We start from the raw sequence: 16,855 nt of genomic DNA, 5'->3' as shown, positions 1-16,855 counted from the left end.
TTATTCATTGTCATAACGACATTTTAGCCAGAATTAGCGCAATCGCGCTGGACAAATTCGATTTATTGCCATTGTAACTCAATGTAAAGTCGAGTAACAGCAAGGACACTGGTAGAACTCAATTATACGCTCGCCAAGAATTAAGTAATATGGTGAAGCATTGAGTCAGCAAAATGTACCCGTAGATCACCGTGGACCGATGGAGCACCGCCAATGATAGGCAGAAACTAAGTGGAAATTGCACTATTATGAGACTGTAACGATCTATGTATGTACCTTCAAAGCTCCATTCACCCGCAAGCATTCTGTGCCACATATTTTCCAAATGGCGATGTAATGACTTGGTGATAATGTTATGCATATGTAAAATGTGCATATGATAATCTTATCGTTCGCATCGCAGTTAGATGATGTTCAAGGAGTCATGTATTGTAGCATCTTAAAGATTGCTTACCACAAATAATCACCATTTAGTTCGGAAAAAAGGAATTTTTCGCGCTAAGCAACCTGAGTAAATTCACATTCAGACTGCATGGGTATCTCTTCCATCTTAATTGCAGCAGATTTTAATCATATTACTGTGTGATAACAAGGAAAAGTTCACATAATATGTGACGTGAATAACGTGATGTACCACATTAATCTAATGAAAATTAAGTTGTATATGTTTGAAAAAATATGTCAAATGGCCATTGACCCTATTTCGCGGGACCACGGAGCGTGCAAGGCTGGGAACCACGGAGGCATGTATTTTTCGAGGGGCAGAATCCTAGCCCCTCTCACATATGATACTTCATCACAATCACCAAATGTCAGACGACTCCTGGACATGAAGAGCTTCGAGTTGCCATGCAGTGATATCGTCAAGCAGCATAATGAAGCGGCTGCACTTACTGAATCGTCCAAGCGATAACATGTTTCGATATACCGGTACTTCGTGACTAGTTAATTATTGGCATATTTTTTGCATTACCCACAGGCATGCAATATTCCAAGTTACCGCTTCATTTTGCTGCTTGGCGATATTACTGCATGGTAGGTCGAAACTCTTAGTCATGTCCATGAGTAGTCGAACATTTGGTGACTGTGATTAAGTATCAAAATCTAAACGTGGTCTTGGACTATACCGCGTGAAAAAACATTTCGTTTCGGCAACAGCTCTGAATCTGACGAAGAGTCGGTGTAACAGCGACATCTAGCAGCGAACGTAATTGAAATTTTTGTTTGTACTTCAGTGTTCACTGCTCAGTGCAACGGCTTCATCTGAGACTATGCAGATGCGTTGTCGCTATTAAAGGCCAACGTGAGAACATGATATATATATATATATATACTCAAGTCGTATCTACCCCTTCCTGTCCCTCAGTGTCGAAACGGAATTCAAACAAGATTGTTGTCATACTGCACAGGCCCTTGGGGTCCATTCTAAGGAGCGGGTAGGTCTAGCGCCAGTGTTGGGATCGAGCCACTACCTTCGAATAATTTCTAAAGTGACTCAAGTCAACATCAAGGTACCAAATATTTTGAGTTTTTTTTTTTATATAATGTGTGGATGGCAATATGCAGGAGACGCTTATGAGCTATGCCTTGCCTAACCCGACAAACTTCGTGCCATGCCAATTTGAAACTAAGACAACATGAGTCACGGTTATTCATGTTAAGTTACTGTGAATGCTGGGCACATTCTAAATATTGTGGAAGTATAATGCAATGTAAGCTATGGCTATTGGCTGAATTGCTGCATGAAGCCTGTAGGATAGTAGCGCTCATATTTGTGAAGATTTGTTGAATGTGTAAGAGCGGCATGAGAAACTTCTTAGCCCCGAATTTTGTTAAATGGCCTAAAAATGACCAATGCTAGTTCTTAGTTAAACAACAATTTAATCAACAACGATCCAACTGAATATTAAATATTTGTGCATTTGGGGCACGACCAGCTCCAGTGTCCGAAATTCATGCAGACCCTCCACGTGAATCGATATTCAACGACAGCTTCCGAAACAATGATCTAAGACCTAAGTACTTCGTTCTTTCAAAACTATCGCCCACTATTGGTGCTTGTAAATCCTACTTATTTGCAATCCCGCATATAGCCCATGACGTATTCAAAATTCAAATATGTGCGACATGTGCGCTTAGATAGTTTCACACAAACGATATTTATTGAATAAATATATGGATGCTGACTGTAACGATATTATAATGCCAGCCTAAACCATTACGACAGCGTTATGAGCATGCTCAAGCTGTTCTTCTGTGACATCACCGCTGATCTAATTGCAACCATATCGAAAACGTGGAAATAGAGTCCAGTCTATAAAAGATTAGTAATGATGATGTGGTCATTTCTACTGCAGCTGAGAGGTTCATAATGCTATACTGAGTAGAATATTTGCAGACTAGAGATCGACTTGAAAACTTGGTCTCCAAGTCTTTGAACACTTCTCATATGTCAAGTTATTTTACGGCAATGACTCGAGTCAAGTCAAATCATCCGAGTCATCTAAACACCGATCAGCACCAAGGCACAGCACGGGCCTTAGCACACTGTCTAAACTGGGCAATTGAGTGGACAATTATACATATATGCCTCTCAGGCCCACATACTAGACCTGTTTCAATTACAGTACATTATCATCGCAGGTGTGACATCATGCAAATTCTCAAAGCTATATCCTACAAACTCACAGCATAGCTGCAGAAAAGTGGTGTGATCAATTGAAACCTCAATAACAATATCCATCCTTGGCGCAAGTATAGCAAGGGGTTCAGTGAAATTTTTTCAAGACAGCAATTGTTTTTTGTGACTCCCTGCCCGCTATCTGCTATCGTGAGGAATGAAGAGTGCTTATTTTCCTCCGCCCATCGAAGTACTGGGACTATGGGGATGCAAAGGGATCTCAACGACTTTCCTCTCCAAGCTATCCCAATGTGTCACTGGCGAATATGGGAAGACGTGGATGACAGTATTTTGTCTGATCCGGCTGTGGCTAAAACCCACAATCTTCCGACTGCGAAGCCACTGCTCTACCAACACGCTATCAATATTGTGAACTAACAGCCTTGTCATGCAAGTCCTTGATATGATGAGTTCCATGCCGTCTGTGCTTCCTAATCACATAAGATGACCCCAAGCCTATCTATCACAGATAAGCATCAGGCGGGAAGATTACCATAACAAAGACACATGGATTTACAGTTAGACACTGAGTATGACCTCATCCGCCTTTATTCCTACTGGCGGAACAGAATTACTGGAATGTCATCCACTTTTCAAGCGGTGATCATGGTGATCATTTCTTAGTAATGACCGGGCCGGCTGCTTACCTTCGGAGATCTCCTTTTTTTCCGCGCGACTGATACTCCAGTCATGGCCTTATATCTGGAATTGAGACTGGTTGTAATACCAGACCATGAAAAACAAAAGGTTGTTATTGAGTGGGTGCATGCAATGATTACGATCAATATTCGCTTGCATGCAAATCACATACAAAATTACCAGCATCAGCGGCAAAATATTGAAGATACAAGTACAACATATAAAAACGACTTGTGTTATGAGACTTGATTCACAAGGAGTTATGGTAACACATCTTTAGCAACAGAGAGACATTATTTCAAAAAACTGTGAGCCCCTCAAGACAACGATGAGAGATCATAGCCACGGCACACATTCAGTAACAAAACTTTTGGGATAGATCTTGCTCGCAACCCACAACGAAGGAAGAAGAAGAAATTTAGCATTGGCTGAATGCGTCATCATGCCATCCACAGAAAATTGTAAATGCAGTAAGTTAAATAGAAGATTGGTACGGTGCCAAGTGACAATGCCATTTGGCTTGTAATACTGGTAATACAGAATGCTGCAATCAGAAGTATCAGTGACACTAACTTATTGCCGTACAATTCAAAGAAAAAGAAGACCGTACAGTACATACAATTCATTGGCATGCATATGTCATAGACTTTGATCTTCAAATTTGATGCTGAAGATTCAGAATACTAACTTGCATAAGATTAGCATAAGACCATAATTACATCGCGTTCAAAATATCATGGCCGAGTCATGTCAGCAAATTACCTCTACAACGACAAAAAAGTAGATTTAAATACAATCAGGAATGCAAATTATGACAACTAAACAAGAATTCAAAGATCACATCAAGCAACTGGTCAGTTAACTACCGAAAAGGTCAAATTATTCAAATCACAATCGATATTTCACCCAAATCAAATGTTCACCAAATTTAGATCATATTGAAATCACAAGTTTCCATGCATTTCTCAAAACCCACTCCAATACACAGAAGGCACAAATGATACCGGTAATAAATCTCACCTAGCCAGTCTCTCTTTGACAGTTTCTTGACCGACCATTTCGTCATGATGTGGATCAGAGGAGCGAACTATGTCAGCATCTTGAAATGATAATCCATACTTGAATTATCTCGAAGATTTATCAAAAAGAATAAGTGAGAAAGCCAGTACTGAGGAATTTGTTTCGCTCTGACACGCACAGTCGCACACATTTTGGAAACATGGCATAACCGATAGGGGATAACTGATGGGCCTACTGATAACCAGTGACATGAATAAACATCATCCTGGGGGCTAAAGGGGCACTGCCTTCTAAAAATGATGTGGTCTCAAATTGAAGGGCAAAACGAAATATAAATTTTGGCCGCAGCCGTTTTCTTCAGAACGCCACCGTAATGGAGCTGCAATTTATTGAAATTTCGATAGCAACTTCACGCTCTAGCAGTCACGCAGAGATCGAATTTTATATCATTGTCAGTCGATGTTATGAAGGAAATATGTCGTACACGCCAAGGTGGTTTAGATACCGTGGCGTTCAACGGAAGATGTTCAGTCAGGAGATTTATGTCAAAATCGGACCTAGTGTAGCCTATTTTATTTCTTTAGGACATAGAGCGTGTACGACATATTTCCTTCATAGCATTGGCTGACAACTATATAAAGTTCGATCTCTGGGTGACTGCTGGAGCGTGAAGTTGCTATCGAAATTTCAATAAATTGCAGTTCCATTAAGGTGGCGCTTTGAAGAAAACGGCTGCAGCTAAAATTTTTAATTCGTTTTGCCCTTCAATTTGAGACTACATTATTTTTTGAGTGCAGTGCCTCTTCAAGTTCAGTAAAGTGAGATTTGGTTATCCAATGTCATGTATCTCAAGGGTGTCGCTATAATGAATCATCCACACATGTTGGAGCAATGTTTTGAAGTACCAGCGCTTAATAAACTGACACAAATCAGGCATGAACTGACCTATGTAATCATAAAATGGGACATAATAACGACTCACCGCAACTGTAGATATTTTCATGTTAAATAGCCAATGCTCACATTAGAAGATTTGAGAGAGTAGGCCTATAGGAGCGGGGCGTTGATGGCAATGCGGGATATAGCGTGCCAACCCAGCCTATCACTCAATTCGAAGGCATCACAATGAAAAGGACCAATGTCGTTCAGGAACAGCTGATAAAAAAGATCAGACCACATGAAAGAGCTGGAATTTGGCATCTGGAAGTCATCATATTTCTTGAGTAAACAGATATTACACCCAGAATACAAATAATCGGATTAGGGCATAACGGTAGGCCTATGTAATATTTCAAGAAATGGAACACTGTACCATTCCTTATACCATAGAAACTGATTGGATTTTACACTAGAAACAGTTCAGAAAAAGAAGGGCTTGGATTCTGATATCAGAACTGTGAGAATTTGGAAGGCTGTTCCATACATTTCCATTCACAAATCCAGCACTGCGGATATGACATAACCAAACAAACAAGCATCCTAAAAGGTTGTGCCGGCATATTGCTACATAAAACTAACACATTCTGCTCAGCAGTACATAAAACGCCGGGTTCATGAAGGACATAAGCACCGATTTTGTCAATACACAGTAAATCATTAATCTGAATACCCCTGGCATCGTCTAGCACAAGATATAACCGGGAAACTGAGGCTGATCATTAAGCATACAATTTGCAATGATCCAACCTAGGGTTTGCTAGTGAATTCATTAGGCGTACAATTTGCAATGAGCCTACCTAGTGCTTTCTATGGATTTTCTTTCATACAGGAATATCAGGGATAGCTGATATATCTTAATATTTCTGCAAGGAACACCAGAAATCATGAACGTTTGAAACGACATCTGATGTCTGATCCGAAATTGATTAGAGCCCTACATACTGGGGGATAACTGCACAGTTGGCCAATTAGATTATGTCCCTATTAATTGTCACTTTGTAATCAAATAAATAATGGATTAGGTCAATGAAGGGCATTCCTAAAGCTTTTTCGGATTACATGATCATGGACTTTTGGTCCAACCTTAAACAGATCTTGGGCAGCTGCATGAACAATAAAGCGACAAACATGAGAACATAGCACTATCCATGTCGAAGTTACAAAGGTACTATTACCAGCAAGACAAGGCGGATGTTAGATTGACATACCGTGTATGGTCATTACGACACCCTCTTACCTGTTCATCCGTTACATCTTATTATATTTAGTAGGGCATAGTACATTGTGGGACTTGATTATGGCTGGAAAAATCAGGACACTGAGTTCTTTGATTGCGAATCGGGTATCACACTAAGCTTCAAGTCAATATCTGAGTAGTATTCGAGCAAAAATAATAAAAAAATCCCACTTATACAACACATTACAGATAATTTGATTTTTATTCATCCATACATATTTTATTGCACTTTGTGACAATGCTGCGGGTCAATCCCGACTTTAAAGAAATGAAGTTTACACTAATGTGCATAGCTTTGTGCTAACTCTTAGTGAAAAGGGGTGAATAATCTTAGTAGGCCCACCCAAAAAAAATTGTTTCTCACTACCCAACTCGAATCAATACAATTAATATTCGATTCATATTTGAGTACTTGAATCAGTGGGGCCCCAGCCCTAATCGTGAGTAACATGAAAATAGTAGCATCGGTTATGGGACCAATGGACCATCAGCAATTACCACATTAGCTTTTGGAGAACATTTTGACAAATTTGGACCGATAAATCTTTCAAATGATCAACTATTATGCTCCAGGTCTAAAGAACTGAAATTTGCAAAAATTATTGTCAATTTCACAAGAACCGGCTGAACGATAGCGGCATGTATGTGTGACATATCGCCAATTGAATGACATTCAACGAGCAGACGAAATGGTACTTCAGGAAGTAATTGATTTCAAACGAGATGGACACATTACGAGCAGCAATACAATCATCAAGTATCCGACATATCCTAATTGATCGAAAAATGATGATTGTATGCTTCTGTAGCTTGTAGAATGTTGATGCAATCGAACTAAGTAAGGTCTCTGGTGGTTTGGAATGTAAATTAGGCATGCAAAACATCGATTGTATCCGACTGGAAAAGAAAAAAAAGCATAAAAAACTTACTATCAGACTCTGACATTGCTCGTTGGCGATTTGCAGTTTGATCCGAGGTCTGAAATACGCAATAAAAGAAAGTGAGTAGTCATAAAATATACATGCAATCGAGTGCTCACGGTACCCACAATAACAAGGGTGTCATGAAGGCATAGGGAGAAAAATTAAATTCATTTGCAGCTGCATATCAAACGCTACATGGAATGAATTATTTAATGCCGTGCATATAATTGCATGAAAATTTCAGCACGTCTTGCCGATAGCGACCATGGGACCTATATTGCAATATATTAGGAATCCAGCTGCCATTACGAAAATAATATAATCATCAGGAGCCACATACGAGAAGGTGGCTAATAGCTTCATCTAGCACGGAAGTTATTCAACTAATAAACCTCTAAAGCAACCATGCCAAACATGCATGTCTCCTGCTACACTCCAATTACTCGTTCGCTTTGTCAACAGCATTCACAAAATACTTCAAAGAACTGTGATAAAGGATGGCCCCCATCTCCGATTATCTAGAATGTCTATAGCAGGTCACATAGTCAGCAGACCGAAAAGTATGAATAAAAATACCTTTCTCTGACGCACCGGCTGTGGTCGTTGCTTGGTTTCGTCAGTGTTTGAGGCCTGTTCGAAGCGTTTTCGGAGAGACTTGATTTCAATTTCGAAATTAACTTCTTCATGACTAGGCTCATCATGCCGAACGATATCAACCACTTGTGAACTGGCGTCTGATGATACCGATATCTGTCTGTGAACCAACACTATTAGACAGCGACATACAATGATCATGCAGTTTTACTAATCACCAGACTTTTCAAGACTTTGCTTGAATGTACCACACAAAATTAACAAAGTTTCAGTGAATTACAGAATTAAACATACCTTCGTTTCTTATGATTGGATGGCATGTCAGGCATTGGAATCACTAATTTTTCGTCCTTGCGAAGCTCAAATTGTTGCTTCAAAGAGCTCAACTCGACGGCAGGCATTTCAACAGGACCTTCCCTCATCGGTTGATAATGTTTTTGAGCTTTGATTTCACTCTCAAATCTACAACGCAATTAAGACATGCAGTAGATGTTCTATGACATGATGACCACGTACAAGCACTGGTGTTACAATTGAGAATTGACTCAAGTTAATTCACCGAACACGCCTTCGGTACAAACCACACACCGTAATTAAACATAGCCAACGATCACGAGACAGGCTATCACTAGTAGTTATCCACCCATTGCTTTCATTATAACCATTTCAAATTCAAGTAAAGTAAATGTATGTGTACCAAGGAAATGTTTGCCGAAGATACAATCAAGATGAGTAGCGTCAGCTACGGCAAAGACGGCTATGAATGCCAACTTTAGTAAATCTACAAACAAGAAAACTATTGATAGGTCGCTGTTAATAACTCCTTGGGGGACTTATATCCAAAATAGAGCACCCAGGCTTAACATGCTGAAAATTTGTCATGGATATCAAGTAGTGATACGTATTTCACTACACAAAACTTTTTTGTAAATGAAACCGAAAGATTACAACATATTATACACTATAGCGACATTCTTCTAACAGAGCATTCACTGAAATACCAATCACAATTGACACAAGTACTACAGAATATTGCTAGCTCATCTCTGCAACTCCAGCAAACCTTGGATAACATGCGTGATGAGTTGTGTCTATTTCTTAAATGTATAACTGTGATCCACAATGGAAAAGCTTATTCAATTAAAATATCACTGCCAAACATTTTGCAGACGTCGACAATTATGAATTTATATCAAAAGTTACACAATGCACTAAACCATACGCTACCAGCAAATCAGTTACAGTATGACTGTTACAGTATCAACTGTACCAATCATGCCGAAACAAGTTGGCTTTCACCAATTAGGAACAGATTATAGTATCCAAGGAATTGGATTACCACCAACACAATTGATCAGGACTATCACATAACAAAATCTCAAGTAGTTACTCCAGTTGAATAGATTGTGTTTGTGAAAGTGCAACAATACCCAGTACCAGAATTGTAGCAAGTCCTAAATCTCTTTCTAGCGTTAGACAAACACACAAAAACAAGGCAAAAATTTGTTATCTATAAAAGATAACCATAATCACAAGACCTTGTCGTTATTCATGCAATAAAACGCACCCATGCAGGCTAGAAATCCATGCAAGACTAGGCAAGTAGTAGCAAACTGCAACAACTGCAACATATTGAAATGATATATCTTTTCATGCACCTTTTGTCAGAGACAGCTGTTTTACGTGAAGAAGTTGGTGGAGAGTTGCTCTTAGTGGAAGTAACATGCCTCACTTTCCTGATCAAAAAAAGAAATACAAATGCAATATGCAGAATATATAAGAAAAGAAGTAAAAGCACTTCAGGTTCAGTTTGATCGGTTATTTCATGTCAAACGCAATGCGGTGTAGGTTACATAGGCCGACAGAATTAGAGGTCCGGTGAAGGTGAAGTGCATTTAAATCAGAGAAGCATGCCAAAGCGGGACAGGAAATGGTAAATAGAAAGCAGACATGGAAGGTAATACAAGTTGACGAAAATATATTGCAAACTTGACTCTTCAATTCACCAACATAATTTACACACAATATTAAATTTACACAAAATATTATATATTGATGCCGGATGCCATTGGAAAAACAATTATTGCATCGCTTCCTATGCAGTAGAGAAGTATATGCTAATGCAGTATTTATGACACCAATAAAATGTCCAATATGCATGTACGGAATTATTACATGCCGACTATGGTCTCACGCTTCATAAAACTTGTTTATCCAGGGTGTAACTAGCTGATACACATTCACATCACCAGAAATTCACCACTAGACACAACAAAAGATAAGAACTGAACAATGTGGCAAGTCAAAACGCAAGGATCATCTCATACCACCACTGATGCAAGTCATACTTTAACCTGTGGACCAAGTGAATGCAATGAAAAATTATTTTTATGACATAAAAAGCACTTGATTCGCATAGGTAAATTTATCCACTTTAAGCTGTCTGAGAGACTTTATTTATTAAGGACCGAGCTTCAATACGTGCATGGAAAAAACTTTAACATAAAGTAGGCTGTGCAGGTTAGTGTATGATGAAGGATAAAACAACGGTCAAGATGTATTGATAAAACAGTGATAGCAAAAATTCAAATGACGTAAATTAATATTAAAATGAATGAGAGATGAGTATTTTACTTGGAGTGATATGGAAGTGTTTTCCCACCAGCCTGGCGTTCCAATATTGGTCATACTTAAAACAATATTCAGAAGGATATAGCAGCCTACCTACACAAGCTTGCGAGACAAAATGTTAAGCCCAGTCAAAACAAATATACAAGCCCTACTAATAACAATATTCAGACAAATCTTAGAGAAGTCTTGATTTATATCTCCAACAGTTAGGAATGGAAAGTCAAATCTCACCTATTCTTTTTTTCGTCAACAGCTGCTTTAGAAATGCTTTCCCTGGGATTGTCATCCCAAACGACTTTTCCTCTTGAAGCCTTTAATAGATTTGGAAAAGCATTACGGATTAGTTGTGGAATTAGCATTTAATCCATACCACTTAAGCAATAGGCCATATCATGCTCAGTACATTACAAATACAGTGGCTTATTATTGCATGGCATTGTGCATTCACAAACACCCCACAAAATCACAGATAGTCACAAAAAAGTAAAGTAAACATTCCAGTAAATGAAATTCACCATCACGAAGAATAATGATTGACGTATCTTTCAGTTTCAAATAGGTATAGGGCATTCAAGTTTTAAAAAACAACATTCACAACCACAGCTTGAACACACAAATCCTTATCAGTTAAGCTATGCCCTCCTCACATGGTTCATTAGAATGAGAGGTATATACAACAGATATTTCCAAACACAATCCCATGTCTGTTCAAACAAAGTTGAACGGTTACACATCAACGAGCATAGTCACTTCGGACTAAACCACGATTTCTCACCAGTTTCAAGCACAATGTGGATGTGTAAGTTTCAGTACCATTCTCAAACTTGGCGCATATATTTCTCATTTTGTAGGAGCGCCAGCGCCGGACTGTTTTCTTGTTTGACTTGTTACGCTTCAATGTTGAATTTAAAATTTTATAGAGTGGACACACAAAGGCGTATATGACAAGAATATATTCCGAGCAAATTCTAATTCAGGTCTAAAACAGCATTTACCTTGGCCTCCTTTTCAAACTTCTCTTTCAAAGCGCCAAGTTTGACTTCATATTCTTCTTGTTGCTCAGGCTCACGATTGACCGGGACTACTAAAAAAATTTCTATAGATTAGATGATGTTACGGTTGATCTTGACCTAATTAGCAAACAGTTAAACTATTCATAAGCGATTCTATTGCTGTACTAGTGTCTCATGTATTTGTGAGCAAGACTAGCCTATCAGTAGAGTAGCAATTCACAGAAATATAGTATCAAATAAATCATTACAAATGCGCAATGACAATTGTTTGTCTGAATATCATGTACAAATGGCACTTGTTCATCTACAATATCTGATATATCATTCTCTTATCAGATTTAATATTATGTTCAGGTCAAATTACAGGACTGGTTGCAACACAGCTCATGTCATCCGCCTGCTTTCATGTTGTTTGCAGCAAATATAGGCTTACTAATAACATCTAATACAGTCTTGTAATTGTACTATATGCCCATGAACATTGTTATTCAGTTCTTCATGTGATAGCAGAAGCTCAATGACACATATTAATTTGAATGATATAATACTGTTCACCTGGTTCTGATGATTGGGTGGGCTGATTTGTGGGCTTCGACTTTTTAAGAACGGGACTGGGACTCTTTAGTGAAGGAGGTGGGCCAGCCACCTCCCATTTTGACTTCATCGATTTCACATCTGGCATACTGAAGTCATCGTCAACCTTGAAATGAACAATTTAAATCAAATTATGATCAACAATACAATAACAATTGACGTAGCTATTCAAGTTTTAATGCTGCGAAGCAAATATGCAATCACAAAATTCAAGGCAACAGATCGCATTCATTGTAGGCTACAAGTATTTACCTTGTCCTCGGCTCGTACAATTTCTGTTTCGTGGGTTTCAACGTGGACTTGTACCCGGTGGGATGGCGATTTACTGCTTGCAGTTACACTTTTAGGCATCATATGATCTGTGGAGACGCCATCAGACTTTTGACTCCACAATTCCCTGGTTCTGGAAATTTTTTTACGAACATACTTACGGTACCTATAATTTTGTAGTCAAGTAGGCTACTCATATACTTCAAATTTGTAGTTACGAATGTTAATGCGCATTTGTCTATTACTGACTGCTTAATCATTTGTAATACGTCATACTGAATGAAAATGGTTGTGAACAGTGTTGCAAATTTAAATAGATAGGCCTATGGTATTGTTGTATAGTTGATCAAAATGATGGGACAACCGAAAGCTACGCAGTAGCATTATACAACTTGATTTTAACTGATATAGCTTGATAGCACGCACACCTACTGTCACTGCAATTAGGCCTACATATACAAAAGCCAACATATTATCAACACAGATGTTCCCTGACTTAAATAGGTTGATTGACTATTTGTTTGCACATAGAGCTGCAAGGTGGTCGGTGATACCCTAATCCAAACAATCAGCACAGATTTAGTGTATATCCACATCACATTGGCAAAGACAGCTTAAACTTTGGAGATTCGTTTTGGCAATATAATAAAGACAGTTTTCTAATAGCATTCTAACATCCACCATATTCAAATGGAGTAAAATTTATTCAATTTCGATCACTGATCACACACTGACAATCGTCATATGAATAATTCATGAATTCCTTACAGATAATTTGAAATGCAGGAGGCAAGGTACAATGATTTCTAATTATCAATTCGGAAAATGTTACTTACTTCTGTAAATTTGGGAGGATGCTATCAGAATCCTCGGATGAAGTGATGCTATCAGATTCATCGGATGACATTATGACTGATATTAAGAAAATGAAATACTACTAGGACATAAAACTATGCTGAAATTCAGTATGTAGCTTTTGACAATCCCGTGAAGTCCCAATAAGCATACCTAGTGGGTCACAGCGAATGAGCATATTTGTCAAGACAATTACTGAATCAGTTATATAACCAGATACTGTGAATATAGTATTGAGCTATAAAAATATTGAAATGGCCAAATCTGTATCTATACATGAACCAGGATGCAACAGAAAACCAAAATTAAGTCCAATAGATTAATTGGAAAAATAGACATTTAATGTATAGCCTTACTCACATGCCATCTACAATGGAGAGTTATTCAAAATATGAAGATTAGCCTATATGCAACATGTCCTACCCTAACACATAATAGGCTACAGACGATTGGTGTAGTATTGCATCGCTGCGAATTTGAAAAAGGATAAAGTGATTGATAATCACATGCTCATTGCACTGGTAGGCTAGGCTTTTGTATCTGTATGCCTATCTTTGCACGTTATGGGTAAATCCCGTAAATCCCATTTCCAATTGAAAAATTATCATCTTGAAAGAAAGACCTGTTGATGTAGGCCTACTGATCAAATCCAACTCAACAATTACAATAACACATGTAAAACTAGCTGTAGCATAGGCTCACGAATAAAGATCTACTACGGTACGTTTATATATAGGCTACATTGTACAGTATTGCAAGCCGATAGTTATAGTCTTCGAACTACAATATGGTGATTGGTCACGTCTACCATGCTTCATGAGTAACATATTTACATTGCTATATAGGCCTATACCTGTTTTATGTCATAATGGGTAAGCATCAATAAAAACGCGTGGTAAATGCCATGCTATGATACTGTAAAGAACACAGAATTTTGCGGTCAATATCAGTTTTTAGCAGCTTCATCATCATAATCTTTACTACGTAGTTATTAAACAATTCAATTTCTAACGCGCTTGTCGCATACATTCAGAACGCGATATGCAAGTGATATTCTATTCTTCAAAGACAAAAACTACAACACATTTAGAAGTAATATGACTAAGGTTACTTCTAAAATGCGAATGAAGCTAACGTGCGCAAATATATATGCCTAACTTCTAACTCTACGTAAACAAATACTCATCAGCGTCGCGTAATCCACAACACGATATTTGCAACGAGGCAGACAAGCACTTTCATCTGTGTAGTAAAGACCTTCTACATTCTTTGGTAAAGACGACACAGTAACGTGTACCTCTCTAATAGTCTCATTCTCATACAGTGCTTTTTCCTGCGAAGTAGCTTAGCTCACGCAGAGAACACTCCCACCTCACGGACGCCCGACAATATGAGTGTGCGCTGGGAATATTTGTACAGATATCTGACGACAAATAGCGTCAGTCGCGTAAAATAGGCGACTACAAAAGCATCGTATTGCATATCACTAGGGCTTCGTGACAAGGGCGAACCCTTTTATTTCAAATGAACCCAATCTCGAATTAGAGAGTTTCATTAAGCTATAATCGTCGGCGATCAGTCGAAATCAATGTCGAACGACGGTGGTACGTGGTGAGTGCATGCATCATATTTCGGTAAATTTGATAGAGATTGCTAATAAATTGACTTTCATTTATTGGTTCGCTACTTCGATGCATCAACGACGACTTCAATCTAACCATCATTTGGTTATACCTGCAAATATAATATCGCGAGCATTTTCATTTAGTCCAACCACAACTAGAACTTGGCTCGGAATCATGACAGCGCCCAACATTACAATGTTTACAATCTATGTAGTGTTTGGCGGCGTGGACGAGGAGGGGTCCAGATAAGCCTCGTTTAGAAACGTGCCAGAGCCGAGACTCGAAACCAATACCACCTAGTAGTGACAGTGATTATTAGCCTAAAACTGAGCTGAGCAGTGAGCACTGAGCAGTGAGCACACTCGCCGCTGTCTGATATGGACTGTGAATGGAGACTGAACCCTTTAGGCAATATCTTATTAAATTCATCCCGACGACTGTGCGACGCCATCGGCTTCATGGTGGTGATGGTTGTTATCGTTGTTTGTGGTTTTCATGGTGTTTGTTGACTACTATGGTCATTTACACCAGGCCAATTTCCCTCAATTTCAATTCAATTTATTGCTAAAAAATTTATCATTTCAAAACACCATTCCGTAGCTGCCGACTTGTAGCACGGCCCACTTCTAGGCTTTTATAAGACACCGCTTACACCAGAGGTCTCAAACACGCGGCCCGCGGGCCGCATGCGGCCCGCTAGACCATTTTGTGCGGCCCGCGACGGCATTTTGGATTTCGAAGTATTCGACAATATTTTACTACCAGTTTTTGAGGACTTAAAATTCGCTCTAAAACTACTCCAGAATCCTGAAACTACTCATTAAACTTCACTAATACATCAGTTTCAAAAGTTACCACTCAGTGGAAGATCAAGTATTACGTGACATTACTTGTATAATATGGTAAAACATGACCCGTTGATGATTCGTGACTGAAAATTGTGATTTGGTCTTGGACGCGACCCTCTGTAGAATTACTCGTACTCGTCACGTCAAACGTTATAAACAGAGAAGGACTTTTGTGACTCGGAATGCCGTGGTTTGGTACAACCACGCAAATCTCACGGCTTGGTGAAATTGGTGTTCGTCATACATTCCATTTGGTCGAAGGCTATTTGACGGTAATTTTTGTCCGGCTTGTCCTGTATTAGCCTAAATTTCATAAAACGAGTATCAATCGAAAGCTACCCAGGTACTGATTGCGAAAATATAAATTTATTCTGTTCGTGGTCCCGGAACTCCCCAAAATAAGCCTCGAGTGTTGCATTGTATGTGACATTGGTATTGTGATGCAGCAATGACGTCTGGGAGCAGGCGAGGAGCACCGCACGCTGCAAGCGTATTGGCCATTGTTACGCAAGCGATTGAGCACTCTCACTCTCGTGCGCATTTGCTTCTGATCTGCTCAGACGGCATGGCTGCGTCACAATACCAAACTCACTTACAATGCAACATTTAAGGCTTATTTTGGCGAGTTCCAGGGCCACGAACAGAATAAAATTTATATTTTCGCAATCAGTACCGCGGTATAGCTTTCCATTGATCAAAAACTACCGTCAAATTGCCTTTGACCAAATGGAAAGTGTGACAAAGACCAATTTCACTGTGCCGTGAGATTTGCTTGTGTCCACACCATATAGGACACTCTGAACAAACTATCAAACTGATAGGAGAAATAGTAAAATATCAAAAGGTCGTAGCTTGAGTTGCGTAGCTTATTTAGATATCAAAGCATGTAGTGTAGGTATGGCAACCGACATTGGCATTATGTCGCCCCTTTGATGTATAGTTGGTTACATCCCGTGTAATCTTGGGTATCTTTATATATGTTATTAT

The 16,855-nt window shown here is 38.9% G+C and overlaps 1 protein-coding gene across 14 annotated transcripts in view; it reads right to left on the bottom strand.

Moving 5' to 3' along the window:
• Positions 1 to 13,533, bottom strand: part of LOC145433703 (uncharacterized) — a 28,813-nt gene extending 15,280 nt beyond the window's left edge. For 5 of the 14 annotated variants that reach the window (XM_080310880.1, XM_080310894.1, XM_080310891.1 and 2 more), the window contains exons 1-12: positions 13,377 to 13,533; positions 12,523 to 12,673; positions 12,232 to 12,376; positions 11,659 to 11,747; positions 11,439 to 11,555; positions 10,895 to 10,974; positions 9,691 to 9,768; positions 8,327 to 8,494; positions 8,015 to 8,192; positions 7,445 to 7,493; positions 4,340 to 4,418; positions 3,328 to 3,394 (exon numbers count right to left, since the gene is read on the bottom strand). In XM_080310880.1, the coding sequence (XP_080167006.1) occupies positions 3,328 to 3,394; positions 4,340 to 4,418; positions 7,445 to 7,493; positions 8,015 to 8,192; positions 8,327 to 8,494; positions 9,691 to 9,768; positions 10,895 to 10,974; positions 11,439 to 11,555; positions 11,659 to 11,747; positions 12,232 to 12,376; positions 12,523 to 12,673; positions 13,377 to 13,447 (1,272 nt within the window). In that variant the 5' untranslated portion in view covers positions 13,448 to 13,533. The remainder of the gene's footprint in view (positions 1 to 3,327; positions 3,395 to 4,339; positions 4,419 to 7,444; positions 7,494 to 8,014; positions 8,193 to 8,326; positions 8,495 to 9,690; positions 9,769 to 10,894; positions 10,975 to 11,438; positions 11,556 to 11,658; positions 11,748 to 12,231; positions 12,377 to 12,522; positions 12,674 to 13,376) is intronic. The other 9 variants (XM_080310882.1, XM_080310881.1, XM_080310888.1 and 6 more) reach the window with 9 other exon arrangements.
• Positions 13,534 to 16,855: the final 3,322 nt, after the last annotated feature.

The sequence above is a fragment of the Botryllus schlosseri genome, chromosome 2, assembly GCF_051294905.1.
Source record: "Botryllus schlosseri isolate E-star chromosome 2, Bs_hap1, whole genome shotgun sequence".
In the NCBI taxonomy this organism is placed as follows: domain Eukaryota; kingdom Metazoa; phylum Chordata; class Ascidiacea; order Stolidobranchia; family Styelidae; genus Botryllus; species Botryllus schlosseri.
The sequence above is the reverse complement of the archived record's forward strand: the minus strand, read 5'-3'. Positions and strand labels throughout refer to the sequence as shown.